The 26,800-nt window shown below is 36.7% G+C and overlaps 1 protein-coding gene across 11 annotated transcripts in view; it reads right to left on the bottom strand.

Annotated features, from left to right (window-relative positions):
* PLEKHA5 (pleckstrin homology domain containing A5) overlaps positions 1-26,800 on the bottom strand; it is a 168,007-nt gene that overhangs the window by 28,961 nt on the left and 112,246 nt on the right. For 5 of the 11 annotated variants that reach the window (XM_065657445.1, XM_065657030.1, XM_065657115.1 and 2 more), the window contains exons 9-15: positions 25,896-26,011; positions 17,256-17,723; positions 11,935-12,403; positions 10,300-10,383; positions 7,484-7,603; positions 6,756-6,809; positions 1,317-1,397 (exon numbers count right to left, since the gene is read on the bottom strand). In XM_065657445.1, the coding sequence (XP_065513517.1) occupies positions 1,317-1,397; positions 6,756-6,809; positions 7,484-7,603; positions 10,300-10,383; positions 11,935-12,403; positions 17,256-17,723; positions 25,896-26,011 (1,392 nt within the window). The remainder of the gene's footprint in view (positions 1-1,316; positions 1,398-6,755; positions 6,810-7,483; positions 7,604-10,299; positions 10,384-11,934; positions 12,404-17,255; positions 17,724-25,895; positions 26,012-26,800) is intronic. The other 6 variants (XM_065657196.1, XM_065657535.1, XM_065657276.1 and 3 more) reach the window with 3 other exon arrangements.

Raw genomic sequence — 26,800 nt, forward strand, 5'->3', positions numbered from 1 at the left:
ATAGAGAATTGATTTGCTTTCAAGAAATCGTAACAGCTAGGCTTCTTTAAAACAAACAAACAAAACCCAAACACCCAATTTCATTTAAGGCTCAAGGGCACCTTAGTTCTCCCATTCCTTTCCCAAAGAGTTCCTTCAGGTTCAATGTTAAAGCTCCTGCTTTGCACATAGGAGCACAAATCGGATGATCCTGAAATCAAAGTCACTCACAACCCAACTTCCTTTGGAAAGCTGAGGTTCTTCTTGCAACTTTTCTGGATCACAAGCAGAGTTGACTTCCAAAATAAAACGAAACATGAAATTAAGCTGTGGCATTTGTTACAAACATGGCGAAGCATTAATCACTAATAAACGACTGGTTTACGTGGCAGAATGCCTCCCTTACTTCAAACTATGCAACCTTTATTTGTCATTGTGGCTTACAAGGGCATAAATACAAGTGTAAGGGAACTGGTCAGATATTCCCTTCTGACTGGCAGCCAGCGTTGTGCACCTCATATGTTGCAAAATATCATAGTCATTCACATAACAACAACATCTTTGTGCAGTTGAGGCTAGAAACTTAAACATTTGCTGTATGTGACAGGAGCTATTAAGCCCCAGTATCCCTAAGACACTGCAGTGCCAACAGATAGGTATTGGCCATGCTCATAAGTTAAAGCAGGTCTCAACTCAGAAAGAATATTTCCATTCACATTTCTGATTCTTCTTCCATCTTACCATTTACAACCATCACTAGATACTCTGTAAGTGTGCACGGTTAAGTCTGCTGTGACTTTATGAACAGATACTGCCTTTTGGATTTACAGTCCCCAGATCAAAGTAATTTTGATCCTTCCTTTCTTCAGTGGCTAAAGGCTTGGTAGGTGCAAACAAAAACTTGTAAATCCACTTCCTAGAACAAAACAAAATTGCCAGAAATGACCAGGTAAACACCACTCACATGCTTCTGTAGTGGTCAAAAGAAAGAAGCACCTTTGAACACTAATTGCAGAGAATCATGCTAAGACAAATGTTGGAAGCTTATTGGAAGTTTGATGAATTTACTGGACACCTGCATAAAACATCAACTAATTAAATCATCTAGACAGAAAAAGTTATTCAAAAGTGTACATTTAATACTTAACAACAAAAACGCAGCAAAAGCCATGCTAACGATATTGCAGCATTTTATAAAGCATGGATGACTTGTGGTTTTCCAAAGCAAATAAGAGAAACACCAATGTTATGAACAAATCTGAGGAACAACCAAAACTGTCACTAAGGAAAATTTTCGCAGATGATAAAGCAATTTCATTCACTATCCAAGACCTTACTTGCTGGTACAGTTGCGGTCTTAGCGCCGAGTTCTCAATCATAGTGTGAACCATGGTGATTAAAGGTTCATTCTCTTTCATCTATTTCAAATCAGGAGGAGCATACAGCAAACATCAGTTTACAGCATGGCTAGATTTGAAAGACGACACTGTAAAATATAGCCTCTACTTTAATTTTTTCTAATAACGCAGTAGATTACACTTTATCCCGTGCTTTTATATATTCCATCATTCAGTAATATCAACATCTGAAACGTTTAATAATATCAAACAAATGTATCCAAAACACATAAATGCTCAAAACCAATGTAATATTTATTCACGACTCTCCCTTTTTAAAAATAAAAGTGCTTAAAATAAGCTCAGCTTTGCACGATACTGAAAAGTATTATTGGATTATGCAATAGGAACACTCGAACCTTTATGAGAAAATCTTTTAAACTATACATTTAATAGTTCAATGTACATTAAAAAAATAAAAGCATTCCCAGCCTCTGAATATTGAAGTGAGGTTTAGACATATGTTCATGTATTCCCAAATGCCTTTATATACTACACTGATTTATACTTAGAAACTTTGAATCATTACTCATTGTATTTATCCACCTGAGTATATGGGTGCAAAACTGGTTTGGAACTGGTCAGATCTTTTGTATAATAATCAGTGTTTATTGATGTGTGTGCAAATGTCAAAACCAAGTACTTTGATTATTACAGTAAAAATTGCATACATTTAGGATTTCAGTAGTAGTATGGGATTTTTGGTTTTAAAAAGGAGACTTTCCTAAATGTAAGGGGAAAAAAATATGAAACCAGATAGTTTTCCTCTCCAAAAGAAACTGAAAAGTCATTTAATGCACAATCGCCCTCCTATTTTTGTTGGAAACTTTAGCATTACCTGTTTCCAGTATGGTTACACAGGAAGGAAGTGTATGTATGAATATTTATGATCTTTAACTGTTTCTATGTGTATATATGCACTCACCATGAATTTGCATGGCAAGGTTTTATTTCACTGATTTGAAGTGCAACAGAAGGCCTGAGTTTTTGATGCCTTTTGGAATTTCTTGCCCCTAATTATTTAGGAGATAACGTAACTTGTACATTTGGAGTTTTGAGTTCTTAAAGCATTATCATGAGAGTACTCCCAAACTGAAGCTGGGACACTATTCACATTGAATAAATGGCTCAAGGAAAAATATTTGCTTGCTCACAACAGAAATAAACCTTGATTTTCTCTCACTTAAAAAAAAAAAGTTTTAGTACAGTGAAGAACACCTTTTAGATGCTATGTATAATACTTAGAGTATTTTTCTCAGTCTCTCCACTTACAGAAGTCACAAAAATGGGAATTAAGATTTTCCTAAGCATACTGAAGCATGAACTGCCTGATGCCACAGAGCAACACAGCAGTAAAACCAAATAAAATCCAGCAGCCTTGGCTTTATCACTTTCTTCTCCTAGTAAATAAGTCTGTCTTCCCAAAAGTGATGCTTCATCTTTGCTTTTATCTTCACTGATGTAGTATATAAAAACATTTTCCAGTTGGAAGCAATGAAAAAAACCCCACCTCCTTGACATATGATCTATATGAACAGCTACATTATTTAAGAGCGAGCATCCGAGTGGGTATTTTGTGTTTTAAACTGTAAAGCCAAGCTATTGACAATTCTCCTCTTAGTTCCCTTTCCTAAATTATTGTCTGTGTTGGATAACACCCTACACAGATGACATTTCAGTATGTGCTGTTCTGATGGTAGCGATCAGCTGGAATAGTGGCTCCCCACCAGGACAGTTGACCTCACTGATGAGACAAGACCATATGTTACGGGTAACAAAAGACTGAGCTCAGATTGGCAGTTTTACCCATTTCCTCTCAAGCTTCCTGATGGTAAAAGCAGTGGTCATGGGACCCGATCAAGCTTTTCTCCCACCTTTCCCCTGCTCTTTAATCTTCTGTCCAGAAAAAGAAGGAAAAAGCACTTTTCCTTCCTGCCTTCTTTTTACAGCAATGCTGCCTCCAGCTGTCTTTCTTTCACCCTATAAAGCCCCTGTCCTTGAGCCTTCCTTCTGCTTCTGGGGAGGGTAAAAAAAAAAGGGCAACAGAAAGAACAACAGTGGTGGCTGGGTCAGCTCACTCTACCTTTCCCAGGTAACCTGAAAAATACAAGTAAGAGTAGTATCCTATATGTTGCAAATATAGGACATAAAAGTTTTGGCTGAAACACAAGATATCAGATATGATCCAGGACATCTGTTAGCTTTATCCAAACCCCCTTGCACTATTCCAGCCTCTCTTAATTTACTAACTTTTCCCAGAACCACCCTCAGAATCTCAGAAAGAGGGTGGTAGAGAGAACAGAAACAGAACACCAAGACAGTGTGGACGCTGGCTGTGGGACCTTCACTCCTTTATTTGTCAACTTCTTGTTCACGTTCTATTTATTTTATGCACCCTTCGAAAACGGAAAGAAACTAAAACCAAAAGCACCAGCAGAAGTAGATGAATTACTTAACACCTATGCTATTTACATACATAACTCAGGAAAGAAAGACTAAATGAAATTTAGTAGAGCTTCTACTGTGACAAACCAACCTGGGATATGCTGAGATCAATACGACAACATGCCTGAAGCGTTTTACATCGATAGCTTGAGCTCAGTAGAAAAGGGTTTTTCAGCCAAAGAAAAGTTTTACTATCAATATAAAATCCAGAATTGTACTAAAAGACTGGTTTGCTGGGATTCTCTGCAGTAACAGAAAGATTCAAGTGGGACCTCCTGCCATGGCTTTATTTACAAAGGAGAAAAAGAAGCGTGTCTAGCTTTTATTTGAAAAAAAAAAAAGTTCCTACTTTTTGTTACTGTAATTACTGGGTACAAAGATATTAAGGAGACTGCTGTCTTGGATTTAGTAATACACAATAAGTGATCCCTTAAAATTTCATAACACAGAGGACTGAGATTATATATGCCCTCATAAAATGTCCCAGGTTGGCAAGCAAATCATCATTGCCCAGGGTTGCTAGCTGTGTCCAAAGAACCACTTCCTAGAAGTCAAATGCCTTCTTCTGCCTGTCTACAAACCTTGAGCCAGCAGAGTGGTTCACAACATCACTTTAAAAATAGGATGCTCGAAAATCATTCTTTTGGTCATAAGGCATCAAAGAAATCATATGGCTGCACATATGTGTGTCAGCCTCTTTGATCTTTTTATTTCTTATCTCTGAACCCCAACAACAACAAAAATTCTGAAAGCATAATACAAAAATATCAAAAAGCGTAACATAAGAATTTGTAAGCATCTCAAAAGGAAGTGGCAGCACAAAAATGAAACATGATTTAAAACAGGCTATGGGATATTCTTGAGTCTTCCTAAGAAAACCACCTAACCAGTAGACAACAACTTAGTTACCCTCCCCACATGTGAAATTTAGTCTGCCTGAAAATTCACCTGTGTACAAACTTACTCATTATTGTTATGTATGGTACTGAATTCTTTGTGACCAAAAAGGTGAGAGTTGAAGATAACAGGACTGGAGTTCCACCACAGGCTCTAGGCAAAGCAGGTTTTGACACTATTTTCAGAGATTAAATACTAGTGGAAATATCTAATTTAAGTATGCTGGGCATTTAAAATTCATAGAGGGCAAGCGATTATCCAAGCTGATTACAGATGCAGATAATGAGGAGGAAAGGCTTCAATTACACTAAAAGAAACTTTGACTTTTTTTTTTTCTTCTCAACGTAAAGGAAACCTAATAATGGACTAAGTAATAGAAGGATATAAATGAGATATCACCCCTAGAAGCAGTGGTACTCCAAGCAAAAATACTCAGGGGGCTTTATTTCATACAGGTAGGTGGCAGGCAGTATTATATTAAAAAAAAGGGCAAAAAGAAACGCTGATCAGAAATGTGGACAAGTATTCCAACTCGCTCTTTGATGATTTTGTGATTAAGGTAATATATTTTAGACTTGATAGTGTTTTCTTTCTGTAAGAAGTGCAGTGATTTCTTGCACCTCTGGTAGGGGTAATTACAGCACATTTATAAAATTTAGACACTTGCCTAAATTGATGTTTATCAGATCACGCTGCATTTCTAAATTTTATCTGATGCAAGTAAAAAGAAAATCCTTTTTACCACTTTGCATGTTACACATAGGCAACTGTCTCTGTTTAATCCTGTCATACTCACAAGCTTGGCTAACCAAGAAACAGCATGGTACATGGTTTTACACTCCACATGGGCAGTTATAATTTCTTGGCCATGAACTACATTGTTGAAGACAGAATTATTCCCTTATTCCAAAACATCATAATCTGGAAATATTTGAGCTGGATGAAATATTTTGGCCCAATTTAGCAAGCAGCTTTTCCCTATTGTTTTGGACCTCCTGCAGCCCCTTAAGATAAGACAGAGATGTTTAGAAATGCATTGCCACCTAACTGGTCACAATTCACACCTTGTTTCCAAGAGATAATAGGAAAATAAAGTCACTGGGTGAACCAAGCGCGTGTATGTGTGTTCATGTCTCCACGGGCATGGGTGGTTTTTAATTAACTCATTGAAATCCTATTATAGGAACATGTAGGACATAAAAGTTTTAAGAAAGTTGGGTTTAAGTGTAAGATAGAAAAATTTCATTAGAAGAAAGAATATAAAAGAAGGAAAAGCTGTAGTGATTTTTATATTTTTAACTTATATTTCTTCTAAGCATTTATGACTGCTTCTTATAAGTGCTAGCAAAAATTTCCCATTTAAAAACCTCTCACACAAAACTTGTAAAGAAGTCCCATTTGATCATGGAACAAAGCTATAAAAAGAGGTATGTGATATCACAATTCTTCACTTTGCAATCAATTATGTTAGTGAAGACAGAATTGTACCCTCACTCCACAAGTTATCAGAAATTTTAATGAAGTAAAACCTTGTTCTTATGTAAATCTTTAAGAAATAACTGAACAAAAGGAGAAAAAGTAATAAGCCATGCTATGATTTGTTTAAAACATTTTTTGACCTTTCATTTAATGTCTTGTAGAACCATCTAGCTCTTCTTAATTTGAAAAACTAAAATTTTCAGAAGTACTCATTTTCTATAAATTGCATGTGTGTCATACAAGTTTGGAAATATATTCTGACTTTGGTTAAAGATGGTAAAATGCTACAGTTAGTATTATTATTAGAAGAAAGTGAAGAACAGAAAAATTAATTGGTGAGTGGCTACCGTATTCTGATGAATTTTAAATTGAGGATTTTTTTCCATTACATGTCAAATTTGTAATCAAGATATTCTGTTCTACTTTAAAAGGGCATCTATTAAACATCCAACTTCATGAAAAGCACTGAAAATCCCCCTCCCCAAATATTTCCAGCTTGATAAGAGCAGACAAAAAGCATTAAGAAATGAAAACACACAAGAAAATCGCAAATCCCACCTGATGATCCAAATATATGGCATTCCTTTGAAGGTGATGTGAAAGAATCTCATTCTAGCAGGCAGCAGTCAGAGGGGAAAAGGAAAGGGACAGAAGGTGCAGAATGCATGAAAAGAGCTTTAAAAGATGTAAACTAGAGAGTGATCTTTCTGATTTACACAGAAATATAACGCTGCTTTTATCTGCTTTTTTTGGGTGAACTGTTAGCAAGTCTTGATCTAGAAACAAACGTAATGAAAGTTCGCCATGAATCACACTACAAACTACTACATTACATTTTGGTTTTACACATGAAATACTGTAAGCTCATGTAAATGTCTACTACACAGACAACTATAAACCCTTTGATAAATCTGTGCTTTAAATATGTCCTGATTTTCGTACATGGATTACAAATAAGATTGCATCTGATATGAAGCAGTATAAACAATAAATTAATCTCACGATCTATCACTACTAAATTTTGTTTATAACATCAATAGGTTAAAACCCTTTAGCTTTAAACTTAACTACAATATATGTTAAAATATTCCTAATTCAAAAAACCTATGAGTAAAACCTCAAAGGGTTAATAGCAGATCATTACATACAAAGAGAATCAATGTTAGGCTATTCTACTCCCATAGCAGTCAGGAGACTTTGCACTAATGGTACAACACAAACTTTGATTAATGAATGAGTACAAGTTAGCGAGAATGGTACATGACACACATTGCTTTATAGCTGACCTTTGGGCTGCTGGCCTCAAGTTTTAGTTGCATGAGCTGTGCTAGTGTGTGTTCCCGGATACTACTCAGTTCCGCTTGCTGCCGTCTCAGCTTTATTAGCAGCAGCGTGAGCTCCTCTGGCTGAAGGAGTGCAGTGTGAGAAGCCAAAGAGTAGAAAAAAGGTTAATTTAAATCCTAAACAACACTTAAACAAAATAAGGGTTCTTAGCATCTTTCTTACAAAAACTTTCTATAGTGATTCAACAAAAGATACAGCATTTTTCCCAAATTGACCACTTTCAAATATATAATGAAGGGTTATGTTTTAACTACTCAAAAAGCCATAATATTGTAACATTCTGCATAAAGGACAAAAAAGTGAGGATATTGCAGGATACACCCCCCCAAACCTTTTCTGACAGGCATATCGAATTGATGATATTAATTTAAGTGGAGGGGGAGATAATGCCAGGCCTTAGGATATCATTACCTGCACACAGCCATTTGAGCTTTGTGAAAGAATCAAAAATTGCCCTCCAGAAAATTTAGTTTCTAAAATAATTCTTCAAACGTATGCATCAAAATTCAGAGTAAATAAAAAACCCAACATAACTGAACCACATCAGAAACAATCATCTTTCACAAAATAAAACTGCACAAGCATGACAAAACATAATATTCCGTCTCATCTTCCACAGGTCTGAGGCTACCAGTTAATTTACTGCTTTACTTTTACGACTAGGATGTACAATACAGCCTTAGGAAGGGATGAAGAATAGGATTTAAACCCCAAGATTATATATATAATGGAAATACAGCCACACTCAAATGGGTATTTGTCAGGTAATTCCACACAGATCAGTTTAGGTCAGTTTGGGAAACTCTACCTGAACCATTCCTGGGAACCATTTCTATTAGCAATACTTAAAAAAATCCAAAACAAAAGAAAAAGAAACCCCAAAACACATAACATCACAAGTATTTTTGTTATGGTCCTGTTTGCTTCTGTTTCTTACACTTCTCCAGAATTCAATCTTATAAGAGGTTAAGTATTCATCCATCACTTTGATTTTCTCACAAGTTCTGCGAGTTAAAAAAACCAACACCAAAATAAACCCAAACACCAAATAAACCCTAAAACCCCACCTGCTCTCTCCCACAGTCAAAGGATTTCCCCAAAGCAAAGAAGTAAAGAAAAAAGTTCCAAAGAACCAAATATTACATTACTCGAAAATGAATACCAACTTCTTAGAATAAAGAAGAAAAATCTGTCGAGGTAAGCGTGGCACTGCCACCGTTGTGAGCCCGTTCCAAAGCAGTCCACCAGAGGGAGCAAGGGATTTCCACATAGCTACAGTTGTCAAAACGATTTACTTTGAGAGAAAACTAACACAAAGCCAAATTGTCTAATGGCCAATCTCTCTCTTATAGTACTCTTTCAATACCTCGATTTAAAACACTTTATTTCAGAGACTAAGCGTAAGAATCTAGACTGCTATACAACGCATTCTCAAGTTCTCTCCAAAAATCAATGACAATGCTTTCAATCTGAAAAATAACAATCATTTGAAAGCACAAGGAAACTTATTTTTAGACGTAAGAGTACTGAAAGTAGCATCTTCAAACAAAAGAAACAGTGAATCACCTTTTCAGGATCAAAACTCTTCTTGGTATGTCCTGCAAGAGCCTGGTTTTAGCGCATTTATTTAATGGTACTTAAGTACGATGTTTGCAAGCAAACTTTTTTTCCATAGAGGAGCCCATCTAACAGTAACTCCTACTCCTCTCTAGACATTCACCATGTTGCAAACATTTTCGACACTGCTGTAAGTGCTGTGCTTTTGATACAGCTCATGGGGCTCTTGCAACAACCACAACACCAAATTTTGTTTAAAGAGCTACCTACAAGTTTCCTCCTCTGGCCCCTGCAACGCCTGTGCTGTGGGCAGGACTTCTGGTTTCTACAGGCAGAAGCTTGGGCCTCCTTGGCCCCTACCCTGCTCATCAGCCCCAGGAGAGCTGGTGGGGCCACGAACCCAAAGAACCATCTGCAGAAGACAAGGTACAGAGACAAGGCGCCAGCTGCCAAAGGCCAACCCGAAAGTTGCTGAAGGCACCAAGGATTCATGCTGGGAAGTGCAAGAAACAGGGGTCAAGGCAGTGGAAGAATCGACTGGGGAGCTGCTGCCCACAGGACAATTCAAAATCTATATTCTCAATTCATAACTGCCTTAAACAGTAATTTCAGATGGAGAGAAAAAGCTTGTGAAAAGGAGACAAAAACTGGTAAACAAATGTAGTAAATTTAGGACAGTTTCTTAGCTTTTGGCTAAGGGTCATGTTTCAATTAGGAAGGTGGACAATATTCCCCAATATTACTTTGATTAAATCACTTCAATGAGAGTTTGAACTCTCACAGAAAAATGGGAGATGTCAGAAAGGACAAAATTTTACTAAATGCAGTTTTAGTATTCTTAAGCTTTCCAAAAAAGGCAAACTTTATTTCTAGGATTTTCTAAATACTTAATGGAGAAGCAAGTGTTCTGTGATGTATACTACTCTCTCCCAGGAATTTCTGTAATGTATCGAAGATGTTTAAAAAAAAATTTATCGTCCGTATTTCCTCAAAGAAAATTTGGAGTCAGCAGCTACACAATATTCTCAGAATTCAATTTAACCACAGAGTACTACTTTATTTGCTTTTAAAATCCCTGATAATTTAAAAAGGCCACATTTAATGCAAGTTTTGAATAGAATAAGACTTCAGTGTTCCCTCCTCATACTTAAATAATTATTCTTAAGAAAAAACTGATCTACCAAATGAAAATGCAACTCACTGTTTTGCCTTGGAGGCTCTGAGGAGTAACAGGCTGTAAACTCAGACCTGCTGGCATTGACCTTCTGTCGGGCACAAAGACATGCTGTACAAAAACAAAACAGCGCAGTATGATCCATAGTTATCTAAATACTCAACAATTATTAAATGCGGGGAAAAAAAAAAGTCCAGCCAACTTCACGCTCATGACAAATTTGCTACGATTTGTGTCAGCTTTGGCCAGTCATGCTCCCTGCTGATCTACCATCTAGGACACTTCAGCAGGCTTCCTCTAACTTCTAGAAATAACCCAGTTTTCATCATACATTTAATTAACAGTCCTCCCTCGCAGCTGTTGCCCTAATCACAGCCCATGTAAACAACAACAATTTTAGTATTTCACCCATCACTTGAAAGCTGTTTAAAAACCTAAGGTCTCTATATAGATGGAGCTGAAATCTTAAATTTACCTTACTGATTTCAAACGGTCTTTAAATTACCCACCTCTTAAGAACAGGTTTGTGTTTCTAAGTTAATGGAAGATGCTAGTTGTATAACTGAAAAAACACAAACCAAATAGCAAGAAAAACCAAAGGAATCTTGTATAAAAGATGCTAAATATGAAATTAAATAGTAGCATAAAGTGTTCCAGAAGGAATGAAATATGAGAAAGCAAAACATGGCTGAAAGGACAAGTAAGCACATGCTCTGCAGCACTGACCCTAGTGGGATTTCTCGGATTTGTGACAAGCACTGATTACTAAATTTCCAGTGCAGTCGAGAAAAAGCATCTCTAAACAAAATGACTCCTTTGTCGATAAGGACCCAAGAACTTTCCAAAAAGAACACTTAGTAAACAACTGTAAGAGATTTAAACTGCTTTAAAGTGCAGTTAAATATTTTTCCTGCATCAAGAGTCATGAAGACAACTGAGGTAAGTATTTAGCAAAAAGGTTCAGGAGCATTTCATAAAAGCTCTAGTTTTACATTCAACTTAAAGAATATTTTTAATGCAATGTCCAATCTATTAAAAATATGCATAACACAAGCATGATGGATATAGCAGATCCACATATGGCACCCAAATTATTCTTTGTCTCTGTCTTTGACTGATGAAGACTAGCAAAGTGACGCTAGTCAGGCACGACGGTTGTGTGCAAATAGACTCTGATCATCTTCAGTGATCTCCCTCATAGCTCAAAGGCATCAAAAGAACAACTACACTCAGCTCTCCGCTGGAACCCATGGCAGCCACACTTGTGGCTGAAGAACAGAAAACAGCACATGGAAAGAAATGTGGGATTTTTAGTCCTCTTAAGAGTTCCAGCTAAAAAAGCTAGAAGGAAGAAAGACGTCTGTACATACAACAAACTACTCTGAATAACTTGCCTATTGACTCCTTTCCTTTAGAGAAACCTACTATCATGGATAGTAATAATAGGACAAGTTTTCACCTAGGGTATTAGAAAAATATCTTTTTACGACCTTTAGATTTTTACATGCTTTTAAAAATCAAACCTTTTTCCATTAAAACACTGATGTAATCTTCATTATAGTAAAATATACTATAGTGCAACATGAGTTTCACAGAAATGGTACACTTTTTACTAAAAATCCTTGTAAGTAAGAATTTTAACTATTAAAATAAGTATTTTACCTTAGTATGATGTGTCTTGTGTCTGCGATCAATAGTTACATCTCCCCTTTGCACTGGTGAAGACACTTCTGATCTGTAGGTCCGCTGTGGGGAATATCCTTGGAAGCCAGCAATTGAACCATGAGAAGGCGAGGTGGGAATCGAATGCATTGGCTGATCAGAAATATTAATCATTGTTTTTGGGCTACTTAAAGTACTGTGTCTAGTAAGAGTTGTTTGCTTATTGTAAAACTGACGTTGCTGCCACTCATAGAGCTGCCACATCGTGTCATCCCGCATCGACCTCCGTTTTTCTTCGGCAGTTACGGGTCCCACGGCTCTGTCATAAGCTGCCGGCGCGACGCTGCAGAGGCTCTCGGGCCGGGCTTTGCTGTTTCTCGGCAGTGTTCTGTAGCCTTCCGGGTACCGGGGCAAAACTTGAGGTCGGTGGCTTGGCATGTTTCTTGGTAACGTCTGGTATGAGATTATGCTGAAACATGAAATTTCCTTTTATTAGTGGACAGCACTAATATTACGGCAATATAAACTTCTTCAATCTAGCCAACTCTTTTTTTTTTTTAAATACTACAAGTACCATTTTAAAAATGTGCAAGAAGATCAAGACGATGATTAAAGAATCAACTACACTGATTGAATGCACTGTAGCAGCTGAAACTGGATCCTATTTCTGATTAGCTGCTTGATTGTACAATTCACATTTCCTCATTTTACCAGTTTAACAGTCTAGTAGTGTCAAGTTTAGATCAAATCCTGTCACTTGTTTATATGCTGCATAGGTCAAAGTTTTGAAAGGTTTGAAGTTCTATACTGTTTCCATATGAGCCCTGTTGTTTCCCTCAGAAAACCTTAAGCAATTACTGAGGACAAAAAAAGATAGAATTCAACAGCAGACCAATAAAAACCAGCAATAATCATCTAATGAAATTGCATTTTGCAATTATCAAGGACAAGCCATTCCATATCTGCTATTCAAGCAAAACCAATTGCAAAATATTTCTTTGTTTAAGAATAATATTTTATTGCTTTTCAACTCAGATATGAATTCAAAGGCTTACTCTTTGATTTGCTGCCACATTAAAATTCTGGAGTGCTACAGTCATTTAGCAACTTTCAGCACTAGTTGAAATGCAAAATTTTCCATATTGCATATCGATGTATGCCTAAGTATGACAAAGCATTTCTTATTTTTTCAGAGGCAAAATCTAGGTCACAAACATTGATTAATTCAACCCTTATCTAAAATTCAGATGAGCTCCTCTTAAAGTCTTTTGCTACTGAACACATCTATGATAGATGCTTCCCCAGAGATATCAAAACTGATTTCAAATTGGACATGATTCAGCCATCAGAGGGCAGCAGCTTCTAGCTACACCCCAGACTAATTCAAACACTAAAATCCCTGCCACCACGAGGCACCAGAATCTGAAGATGGTTTTGAATAAATTCAGTGCCACAAAAACATTAAAGAAATGATGCAGGGCAAATGGCAAGGTAAACCAGCATTATGCATGCTAGATCTTTATGGAATAACTACACTGGAAATTGATGTTGGCAAAAAGCACTTTTCACTGAAAATAGTTAAGCTCAGTATTTATGATCACCTGTAACATTTCGGACATGAAAACTGCTATAAAGAGCTTTACATACAAAATCTGCTACAGTTCCTGAGGCTTTCCAAGAATTAATGAAGTATTATCCCATTTCGTAGACTGGACAGCTTTCCATTCTCACAGGAAAAAAAAAAAAACCACAACATATATACAAAAAGAAAATGGATTCTAAGTCCTATTCTTTTGCTGCAAAACCTGCTTAAATACATCTGAATTTCTTCATGTAACATACCATTAATGATAAGAGCTTTCCTCCATCTCCATATTTAAAAAACAAACAACCAAGATACTTTTGTGTTCAATTTCTAACTTTCAGAATATTATTTTAGCTATTCACAAGCCTGACATTTTCATGAAGATATCTGGTACTAGATACACCTCACTCACTGAAGCTCCTCTGCCATTTTAGTAATTAAATGGGCTCCTTTAAATATCCCAGACAACCTGAAGAAAAGCTGTCTGAAGTTCTTACTATGTAAAGACAGCAATTTAAAGACTGCATGCAATTACTTATATTCTAGAACATTTAGGAAGACAACATATCCATCTTCCATTGGTAAACAATGTAAACTGTAAAAAGCCCAACTGCATCAATTTAAGCCTTGTTTTACATCATATGATAAAATCAAAACAGATTCACCAACGTCCTGTCGATTTTTGCAAAAACGTCATTCTAGTCAATTCCAAAAAACAACTCTAGACACTACTGCAGCTTATAGCTGCCTTGCATAGAAGGGGAGACTGCTGCAGCCAGTCAAGCAGTCATAGTATCATAGAATCATTTTATAGTTGGAAGAGACCCTTAAGGTCATCAAGTCCAACCATTAACCTAACACTGGAACTAAACCATGTCCCTAAGAACCTAATCTATGTGTCTTTTGAACACCTCCAGGGATGGTGACTCAATCTCACCTCCCTGGGCAGCCTGTTCTAATGCCTGACAACTCGTTCTGTGAGGAAATGTTTCCTAACATCCAATCTGAACCTCCCCTGGCACAACTTGAGGCCATTTGCTCTTGTCCTATCACTTGCTACCTGGGAGAAGAGACCAACACCCTGCATGCTACAACCTCCTTTCAGGCTTCCACACAAGTTTACAGACTCCTTATAGACACCTTTAGAGGTTGTCTCTAGGATTATTGTTGGGTAGCAATACTGGTTCTGATGTCCAAGTTGGACTATTTGGGAAAGCGACTTCTCGGGGTTCAGTTCTGTAATGCTATTAATACCTTTGGATCAAAACCTCAAAATAGTCCTTCATTCTAAAGAATGCAAATACCAGCTGGTTCAGAATATGAAACTTCCACGTGCGAATCAAGCACAGGGTGGCAGAAACCTGGTGCTGTACAGCAGGCCATTTAATTACTAATACTTAGGGTGAGGTTTACATGGGCAAGGTGGGGAGACAGAGGCTCACATCCTCGGTTAGCAGCATCAACTGAGCCTCACTTAGTACCATGCAACCCTGCTGCGGTCTTTTCACATTTGAGAAAGACCACTCGAAGGAACCACTTTTGGTGAAAATATTTACTCATAACTGACTTGTACAAAACTAATCCAATAAAATGATACTGAAGTGGAATGTTTTTATTTTTTATTTAAAAACCATTTATTTTTGGTTAAAAAAAGATTGGTCTTCCTCAGGGCATCAGTTATCTTTATTCATGTGGCTCTTGCAAAACTAGATGTCTACATCCATAGACATGGCAGTTAACAGCTTCAACAATTGAAAACTACATTGCCATCATTCTTGTTGATTTCTCAGGTAATAAAACTAAGGGGATAGCCTGTTCCTTTAAAAAATTAGTAGTTTTACAGTGAACCCTTTTCATTCCATATCAAGGACAGCTATCAGCTCCTATTTTTTATATAATTATTTAATTGAACCTGTTTGTCAACATTTTAGTATTCTTCAAGTCCTAGGTTTTTTTCAGTATGACAGACCAGAGATACTCAGTTTGGTCCTCGGTGATTTCTCTAACACATTAGAGAGACAGATGCAATTTAAAGCACCTTTGTTAAAACTCAACAGCTTTTCCCCATTAAGTAACAACTAGTTTTCTCAAAAATTCAAGTTATGAGTTGAACAGGTGCTACTACCAACAGCCTCTCACCGCAACCTTAAGCTTTAACATAAACCGGAGCTTCTTTCTACTCTCATTCACCCACTTCAATTCTACTTAAATTTCTGTCTCCAGCCAGAAACTGGCAACCTGAACAAAAATAAAATTTCAAATTTAAGTGAAAACATATTCTAAGGACATCACTATACATCAGAAATTTGGATCATTATTCAAGGCCACTTCCAGACAAAGCAAAAAAAGACAGATCGAAGCCAATTCTTCTTCAGTTTGCTACTTTTATGCAGAACTGCATCATACTGTTTGTGCTACCAGTGACACCTTTATTTAAGCAATAAGTGGCCTCTATATTCAAGAATAAAATAATGTTAATCACATATTGTTAACAGTACTTCCCTCGATTTGATTCCCACAATGAAATCAGTTTTAGGGTTCGCAACTGAAAAATGGCACAGATACTCAAATTTCTCTTGTTGGGTTGCAAGTATTACAGTCCAATCTAGAAAACCTAATTGCATTAAAGAGCCTTGTCAGTTCTCATTACGTAAGCATGCATAATAAAATAAAAGTCAGAGTGTGCAAGTCACTCTCTGTACTGCAAGTTCAAACTTGATCAAACTACTTAAGCTGAATACCTAATGAAACAACATATTAACTCCTAAGTATATCTAATGAACAACTAAGGGCAACGAAGAAACATTCAACCAATTTTGGCAAGTGTACGCCAAACTAATGTAAATTTTACAAGTTTTTTCAAAAACTGAAAACCTCCCAAACCCCATATTTTGAAATTTGCAGAAAACACATCTTCTGAACTTGGTTCTGTCTTAAGCTCTGCTATGCCATCTATATGCAAACTCCCTAATTTCCAGCTCTGCAAAATATCTCCTGCGATAGCACCTCCATTACTTCTTATCTAAGGTAATATTAAAAACTTTAATATTTTACCGCTAAAGCTGTTTGTCTGTAAGGCAGCCTGGAAGCAACGTCCCTACTCTTCTGTCAGACATAAGAATTGCTACAGGCACAAGATTCAGTGTGATTCACACATAATATTAAAGCTTCATGAATAAGCCCTGGAACTCAATATTAGAACTGGGAGATGTTTAATTTCATGAGAAGAGAAGCTTTAAGCATCAAGTTAGTTAGATTTCTATGACTTACTCTTAGGTAAAGCTTCTCTCTCTTCAGTTAAAGATTATTTGAAGTCTAAAAGCTTCCTGGAATATTTTTGAATAATTTTAAATGAAATATAATTACAAGTATTTACGAACAAAAATGCAGAAGACAGGGCAATTTCATGGACCGACTTTAAGAGGAAAAAGAATAGTTATGATTGATGACACCTTCTCTCTGCTAGGACAGAGAAATTTCTAACACCTGTAAAGGGTTTCTGGCCATTTTTATAAACTAAGTTATTAATATAGTTTAATTTATTAATAATCACTCAAATGTCAATAAAAGAGAAACTCCAATAAATCTGTGGTGAGCCATCACCCAGGCACTTCTTACGGAGAACAATGAATTATATTTATCTAATATAGACCAAAACCTAAAGAATCTAAACAGGACAAAAGCCTAAGTATTATTTGCTAGAAAGCCTGGAGAAAAAAAAATACATAGTACTTACCCTCTTGTTTCCTCTTCTTGTCCTTTTCCTCTTTGTATTTTAATCCACTGTTCCAACTGCAGCATTGAATTAGTTCTCTGCATAACTCGTTCAGACTCCAGATGTGACTGAAACGCATTGTGCTGAGCTCCATCTCCAGCGTCTGCCAGGACAACACCAACAGCTTTAGTCTCAGACCCATTTAAATGAACTGGTCTGAAGTGTCCAGCCTGAATCGTGGTTATGGGTAAAGTCCTGTATTCAGATCCCAAAGGATTTAGCTTTACACTGTTAATTTTTGTTAATGGTTTATCTTGCCCAACTTTCTGAAATCCATATTTTTCGGCTTCCAAAGCTTTCTTCTCCTCATTTTTTATCACCTCTTTGTTTTTCTGGTTATTTTGAGCTTCTGGCTTAATTAGCACCCGATGGTTTGAAATATTATTTGCCTCTCGAGGTGGTGTATTTTCAGTGGTTAACTTCTCTACTCTGGAAAGGAATATACGACAAGCTATAATATCATCAAAACATTCATTAGAGATAGTAATAAAAAGTGAATATATTGGTGTTTAATACAGTTATTTCAGTGAATCCCTGTCCAGATATTTTACACCAATATCTCGTCTTTGAGAAAAAATCCAGGACACATTTTCGCAATAATAAAGGACAGGTGGTTTTGTTTGTTTTGTTTTGGGGGTGGTGGTGGTGTTTTGTTTGGTTTGGATGGCTGCGGGTTTTTTTGGTTGGAGAGTGCAAGTGTTTTTTTCTTCCAGGCTTCTCTATTTCTTTGCTATTTTAAAAGCATCTACAACATGGGGTAAATTTAAGCAAACTTCCAATTAAGCCCCTAGAAAAAATGTGCACAAACAGAAATAAAGCCAGAGTCTCAAAAAGTGGATGTTCAGTTCCTGGAGGGCTGGACATTCAAATGGTAAAAATGATTAAGTGGCTCTCCAAGAGCTACGGCTTCCAGATGTCAACAGCCTGAAATGATTTTGAAAGTCATCTTTAAAAACAGTAGCAGATTACATTGCTGACCAGCTTGTGATTCACAATACTGCTGAATACAACATATAATGAGCTCCTTTAAAGAAAACAAACAACTTTTAATGGTCACTGGCATCAATTAGGTTTCTCTGGTATATTATCACTTGCGCTGGCATACATTTTGTGGAAAATAACTGTGGCTTCCCTAGTTTTAAGGGGGAAAGTAGCTGCTGACTTAGGAAACCATACCACAAAAATAATGATACAATGGTATTTTTAGAACAGTTACTGCTTCACAGTACTTACACAAGTAATTAATGTATGCAGTTCTATTAGCTATCTTCCTTTTAAAATTTCAAAATGTCAAGGAGCTGTATCTTTTTCCATACTGGAACGGGAATAGAACATCCAGCTCAGACAGCAACCATTTTTTTTCAGTTTACAAGAAAAAAAACCAAACCCCCCTAAAATGTTTTGATCAACATTTTTTTGGTACAGGAGGAAAGAAGAGGTATAATTCTTTAAGATTATACCTCTGTATAAAACCAAACCAAGAGCAAAACTTTATTTTAAGATGATGTCAAATTAACCTTTCACACTGTTCTGCATCTTTTTTTTTGCAAATGCATTATTCATCTTTATAACTGTGTTCAGTTCAAGTACCTAATCCATGTGTAAAAAGGTCATCACATACAGAACTGATCAAGAGCACAAGTATGACCAGTCCTCTGAGAAATACTCTAATTCCAAGTAGATTAACTACATACATTTTTGTTTACCCTGTCTTGAACAAGAGGCTTAAATGTCCAGCAAGTCTACACTTTCCCAACAGATTATTTAAGCCATGAATTCCCAAGAGGCCAACAACTATTTGGGACAGAACCCAAGCAGATACATAAAGGACTTAAAACTGTAAGGTCTTTATAAAATACTATCCACTGCTAACAATATTGGACACTTCATTTTAAATGCACCTCCCATTACCACCCTACTCTTGCAGGAATTCTCTGTGATGTGAAAGGAATCAAGAGACAACTGCCTTAAGAGTCACCATTTCAAACGTATCAGTCAGAAACAGCAAGACATCAATGCACATTGTACATGAGTTCGAATGAAATGCTCATGCGCTTTGCATGTTAACATGGTGGCTGATTTTTTTTCCTCATGCCTCTTCCTGACACAGCTGTGATGATCCCAGTCTCTCCTTGATACTTCATAATGTTATAAAAGTCCCCCAAAATTCACCCTACTAACAGAAGTAGCTCAAAATAGTCCTTTTCTTACAGAAATTATGTCTGAGCTGCCAATGTGAAAGCATACACACTCGTGAAATGTATTGCAAATGAAAACATTCGTAACAATAATCTAACATTAACAACTCTCTAGCTATATGCATCAGCTTTATTTTTATACACAGTGGTTTTTTCCTCATACATCACTATTAAATGCAGGGGTTAGATACATCTGACGTTTTCTGCTAGCAGAAAAGGCAATATTCTGCCAACCATAACATGCAGAGAAAAAACTCTTGATGTAGAACCAGTTTTTAGGCAGACTTTTCTGGGGAGGACATGTGGTGGAACTGCTAAACTGCTATACCTATGCCATCGCTTCTATAATTTCCAAGTTTCAGCAAAGAAATTCTGTGCTAATCTCCTACTGCAACTTAAAAGTGAGGAGTTATCTTTTTATTTCCACCTCCCCGATTTTAAACTGTTCTTGAGACCAAACCTAGGTTCCTTCTCAAGGTTATGGAAAAAAAAACTGGATCACCTCCTCCCTGCCACCTCAAAACTGTATGAGCCGGTGTCTACTAGAAACTAAAGGAATTCACCAAACAGGAAAGTGAATGGAAAACTCAATTTCCCACAATTATCAAGCCAAAAAAGGGTGTTAAAATTTCAGTTTTCAGCCAGCGCTCAAGAATTCACAAATAAGTATAAGGACTACTTTACAAACAATCCTAAACACCAGCATTAATATGCACAACATGCCTTAATTGTACCCTATCCCCTTATATGGGACTTGATATCAATCTTTCTCAAGGTGCTTTACAGCAGAGAAGCAGTTGCCATTTTACAGACGGAAAATCTGTGATGCAGAGGGAGAGTGGCATCTCTAAGGACATTCATCAGATAGATGGCAAAGCCAAGACTTGGCACAGTGTTAAGATTCACACTATCATACTACTTTCCACTGTGCATCTTAACTGAAAAAACCAACAAACCCAAAAATCACGGAATTGTTTTTGCGTGAAATCTCCATGCTGTATCACTTGTTACTATGGTTATAGACGGCAGAGCCAAGCCTTTATATTTGACATGCCTTGCGATGGCGCGGAGGCTGAATGACTGACATTCAAACAGACTTCTGGGCTATTCTTTAATTTTGTGCATCAAATCAGTCACGTCAGTGTGAGCAACAGATCTCTTTCCACAGCAAAGCATCCGAATGGGAAAGAATTATCAGAAACTAATAGGTAAATGTAAGAAACATAAATCCATATTTATATGGGGCTGCATACTTATAACTGACTGTCAAAGACATATTCAACAAGACTTGCAGGGTATTTTAAGGACAGGAGAGGGAGAAGACAAAAGAGAGTGAGCACTGAACATACGTGTTTCGGCATATATGGAACACAATTTACAGGTTTCTACGACAAAACAGGAACATGGAGCATGGAGCAGTAATACAAGAAAAGTACCATTTTCTGCTGTTTTATATAAGTAAATAACTCTAAAACTGGGGGAATGGTGGGGGGATGTAATCAAGTATCGGACATACAGGAAGAGTGGTTTAACGAAGCCAGGCAGAGGCGTTTGAAAAGAAAAAGCCATCTTTTCCAAGCACAGTGACATCAGTAAACCCCCACTATGGATGTCATTATGCTAACAAGTGCTTTTTGGGCGGCTTAGCTTATGCTGTTCAGGGAGAGTACCTACACTAGGAGAAAAAAACCCACCACTCTTTCCTTAGTACATGCTGTATCACTCAGAAGAAATAAAGGCTCTGGTACACACAGCTGACAGAGAAAGGATAAAAAGACCCGATGCTCTTAAACATGGAAGAGTAAAGAGATCAGCATTTAGGCTAAAAATGATAAATTGGTATGTTGGTGAATATTAGCATTTACAAACACAAGGAAGCAATCAGTACTCACAGATACAATTTAACTACGGTCTGCAGTGTTACAACGAGTAAGATGTTTTGCTAATGCAGCGAGGTTGGTTTGGATCATATTTCAAGTCATAAGCTTAAATAGTTCCTCACTGACTAAATTATTTGTGTTTAATTATTTTGATAGTCCTCTCACTACATTATTAAACTTGAATTTACTATCTAGGTAAAATTAAAACAAATATGTTTAGAAAGGAGTAACTATAGTTAAGTCAATGGGGCCAAATAATATTTGTCCTTCCCTGCAGTTATACATCAGAAGGGAGTTTTTCTGCCATGACTGCAAATCAGTTCTGAAAGAAATGGTTACATTTTTATTTTCTTACCTCAGTATCTCATTTCTGTATTATGTGGCTAACTATATGTGGAAAGTAAGAATATTTCATGGAAAGCTGGGCAAAACCCCTACAACTTCATGTTTTAAATATTCTTTTTATCTTTTTTCTCTCCAAGGAGCTCACATGCTCAGAAAAATAAAGACACAGATTGTAGTTCTGCAATTATTTAAAGCTGAAACATTCAATTTAATGGACTGCTGAGTTTGGATTTCCAGAGTATGATAAAGCAGTGAAGCACTTTGACTTCTGGATTTAAAGAACAATACTGTAAAAACTCTGACTTATCATTGGGCAATTTATATTAACAAGTGCATAAGAGTGGCTCAACATCAGCTTGCATAAATATTTAAGGAAATTCTTAATAAGTCTAGCTCCTGTATTGTAAGTATCTAGTCTATTAGAAAACTGTACTCAGTACAATGTTAGAATCTCTCTCAAAAAAACCTGAAAAACAAAAGCACTGGCTGAATTTGACTCAACCAAAATCATTTACGCTTAGAGCTATGTGCATGCCAAACTTTAGGGTACTTAGGGATGAGGTAATACAATACTTAATACTTAACAGATTTTTACAGGAAAGAAACAGTATTTCTTCTGGATAAGATCACATCCTGCTACATGGTTCATTTTAAGAACTGGTTTGATAGCCAAAAGATAGATTCTTCAGAAAATAGATGTCTGAAGGGTTTTCTTCCTTATGATAGCTAAAAGACATGAAAGTCTTTGAGACTTCACTGGTATTGAAACGTATTTTCTCTCAAGTGATTATTTTAAGACCACTAACAAACTTTTCAAAGAGGTTACCATCCACTTCTGTTTTGTTCTAAGGCTTCTTGCCTGAATTAAAACAACAAGAAGGTGCTACATAGGATACTTTTCTTGTTCTTCTTCTGACACTTCTTTTGGCTGTTGGCAAACCCCTTCTGCCCAAGGTATCCAGGCAGAAAACTACTGATTTTGCTGTTGAGTGCTTTTCTACTCGTTTAGTGTGCAATGCTGATTCACCAAGGACTCAGATAAGCACCTGAAGCAACACAAGGTAGATTACAGGAGTACATATAACCGGCTAAAAAGTGTTAGATAAGCTCAGCTGTATTGGGAATCCCCACTGTTTCCCCACACACTGCCAAACATCCGAAACAGGCAGGCGTCAGTGCTGGAACAGGCACTGCAGGTGAAAGAATGGGGTAGGAACGCATGGCCAAGCATTTCAGGAGACTGGAATACTCTTCATGGCAGTGGCTGCACATCTGTCTCGTTAGAGCAGCCATGGAGGGTGCTGCAGCCACAGAAGGATGACCAGTCTGCAAAGGTGCGCCTGGCGGCAGGGTGAACTCACTACGAATATTGCTAGGCTTGCTCTGAGGTGGCAAACGTGACCATATGGCTGCATTAATGAACTGCACAAAAGAGTGGATATTTACATGAACATTTGGATTGCTTATGTTAAAAGAAATGTCACAAGTAATAATGTAACATCTGTCTATGTAACTAAGTTTACTAAATATCTTCTATAGAGTATTGATTATTACAGAAGACTATGAAGACGACACTAAGGAGGTTCTGTCAGATGGAGATAAGCCTTTTTTTCACAGTTTTTTTTTCTACTACAATGACGTCCTCTTCAAATGTTCAGTCTTCACAGTACTGCAAATAACAAATGAAAGCCATTTCACCAGTTCAAAAAAGGTTCAGAATGACCCCTACAAAGTGCTTATACAATTGTTCTGGTTTTGTTAAAAACCAAGTTTCTCTTTTAGTGAATTTTCCTGTCAGCTAAAGTCTTCTTATTAACTGCACTTTTCTGAAAGTTAGATACATGTTTTGGTAGACAGAGCAATGGAATGCGAGGTCGCTGAACTGATAAGGATGGATGCGCATCCCGTGAGAGAGGCAAGGAGAAGTACTGAACTGAAACTGACCAACTAAGTATTCCATCCCATTCACGTGATACTTCATATAAAAGTGGGAGATCACGAGGCTCTCGTCCCTTTTCCTTATGGCCAACATTGGGAGAGGACCTTGCGAGTTGTCCCTGCGAACCGAGGCCCAGTGACAGGCTGAATCCAGCTCCGGTTGGCTGCAGAGTCCAGTCCAGGACTTCGGGTGCCGGCCCCACATCTGCCAGAGCAGCTGCCGGGACTTTCAAGATTGGTTTTGTATGTTTTGTATTATTTTCTCTATTTTATTAGTAGCATTAGAAAAACATTTTTAATTTTTTCCAACTCTCTTCTCCCAGTCCTTCTTTCCCTCCCAATCGCCTGTCCTTAGTGGGAAGGGGGGAAAGGGGAGGAGAGGGGGTTAAGAATACATCTGCCACAGTTTATTGTCACCCTGTAATCAAACCTTGACAACAATCAAGGTACAATTTTTCTTTGAAGTGGGTCTGATTTGGTTTAATCATTTCTCAATCTGTAAACTATCACAGCCATCTGCAATACACTTAAATGTGAACAAAAACTGATTTTTCAGATTAGGTTTATTATTCACTAAGCTAGACGAGATATTTTATTTTGTCATGGTAACTTCATTCTTTTAAGTGGAGTCTCTTAAAAGCTCTGAATAGAGAAAGCAAAAGGTGAAAATGCTATTAAGTATTTACTTGCTTATGCTCATTCTCATTCTGGTCATCCCTACCCTGTAACGTCTATCGTTCCCAAACATAAGGAGGGTTGCAGGAGACAAAGAACATAACATCTTCATATATAATATGAAATCATAATCAGATCAAATTTCATTGTGGTATTTAGACCTACCACTGCTCATTTCTATAAGCTGAAATCTTTCATTTAGAGTAATTTTGGGAAGAACACATGAAACCTGAGAGCTTGAAGCATATGTGTTATTCTTTCAAAGTACAGACAACAATGTATTTTTCTGTTAAGCGATTTCACTATGTTGTCCAATGCAGAGAATGAAATACTTCATACACTATCTATACATTTAAAGGATATTAGAGACAAAAGCTAAGATTTCAACCTTTTGTATAAGATTAGTCACTGAAAAGTTGCACAGGAAGAAATTTAGAGGTGTTCCTAGTTTACTATTATCCTTGTGAATGTCCTGTAGATTGGTGTAAGTAAAAGTCTTATTATGTTTGACTGAAAAGCTCACAAATCATTAAAACATGTAACATCAAAAGTGTCTTATCATTCTGCATTTCACCTTATGCTTCTGCCAGCACCATGCTGGAACATGGCATATAAAAATGTCAGGAAGAAGTTAACAGGAATTACTTGCACTAGCAATGTAAAATTTGGAAAGATTGCTTGCTTGTATGTTGAGAATAAGTTTAATGCGCTTTCTCTTCTGCAAAAAATTGTACCTTTTCCTTCTTTGGTACCTGTGTCTATGTGGTTTTTTTACTTTTTTTTTTAACTTAAAATTTCTCATCATTGCTGCCATTCTCTTAGTTCCAGCGTAGCAGGAACTAACAGGATATGGAACAGATCAAGTGACAGCAGCCATCAGCAATAACTTCTGTGCCATCAATAACGAGGTTTTAAATTTTCAGTTGATGAGGTTTGCATTCTGTATGCCATGGATCTGACCCAAGGGACCACATTCAGAGAGAAAACAATTCTTACTGGATAGACAGTGGCAGACAATATTCAGTTTCTGAGAGCACAAGGCATTCAGCAGTAACTTGGTTTTCATTGTCTAGGCATGGATACGTAAACGATAAACCTCCAGATCAGGTATGTATACATTTGATGACAGCTTAATGATGAACAAGAATGGCTCACCACAGGTACAACTGTTTAATTTAGTCAGAAGCTACAGTTGTGAATTTGAGACTTAAGACTACACCAGTTGAGCTGCTATTGCTACTCAGTCAGGAAGGCAGGGGAAGTCAAGCATGCCTGCACACAGTATTTGTTGTTGCACTTCTTTTGATGCCACTGGTGAAAGGAATCAGTTTTTTTTCTTCTAGCTCCTTACGCTCAAGGCATCCATATTCAGAACAGAACTTAAGATTATTTTTACGACTTCAAAATTTTAGCCAACATTGTGAAATGAGTAAGGGTCTTCAATATAAGCATAAATACTTCAGCCAATTTACATTCCATTTGAAGGTATACACTTTCATTTAAATAAATCAAACTAAGTATGTTGAAGAAATAGAGTGTGCCGCTGTTTTGTCAGTCCACACTACCTTTTCACAGGCTCTGTCTGCACAAGTGCTGCATCTGTCATGGCTTTCATCCACAACTCCATTTCCTTCCCTGTATCTGTGCAGAAATAATAGGTCCTCATGTTTGGATGAGCTGCCTGATTGGAAATGACATGGTCATTGCAATAAAAATATATGATTCTGTAAAACAAAAGAGGCAAATAATGTTACTTTTTCTATAATGTTTTCTATATGTTTTACAATGTTTTTTCTAATGTTTTCTATAATAATTTCTTCAAATAATATTATCAGAAAAAATATCAGAAGGAATACTTTCATGTTTCTCTGTCACTGCATTCATATTTTCAAAATAATTGCCTATAATTTTCAATCATAGCCACTTCTTCATTAATACACTCAAAAAGCCCTTAAAATCCTTCAGTCTTTTAAAAACTATCTTGACTATCCATGTAAATTACATAATGATTATAAATAAAATTTCGGCATAGATTTTTGCAGTCTGAATGGTACAGTAAGGTTTAATTTGTACTTACCACAGTAAATAAATGATGCGTTGCTTAGGAGGCCAAAAGAAGAGCCAAAAGGAGCTCATAAAACAAACAAACAAACAAGAGAAAATATTTAGCAGAGTGATTTATATAATGATTAAAAAGATTAGCTGTGAAACACTCCTAATAATGATTCATGTAATATCGTGATTTAAGTGATAATAAACCTTATTTTAATTTACATGTAAATATACTTTCTATCTAAATAACTAAAGAACTTTCATTAGTAGGATAAGTCCAGCTGCAGTCTATAATCCTAAAACACCAGACAGTATTTAAGATCCATGAACAAAAAAAATAAAAGTCTAATACGTGATATCCATCAATCTTCTCTTTCTAGTAATTATGTTCATCTTCACAACAGGCCAAATACTTGAA

Source organism: Caloenas nicobarica, chromosome 1, assembly GCF_036013445.1.
Source record: "Caloenas nicobarica isolate bCalNic1 chromosome 1, bCalNic1.hap1, whole genome shotgun sequence".
NCBI lineage: Eukaryota > Metazoa > Chordata > Aves > Columbiformes > Columbidae > Caloenas > Caloenas nicobarica.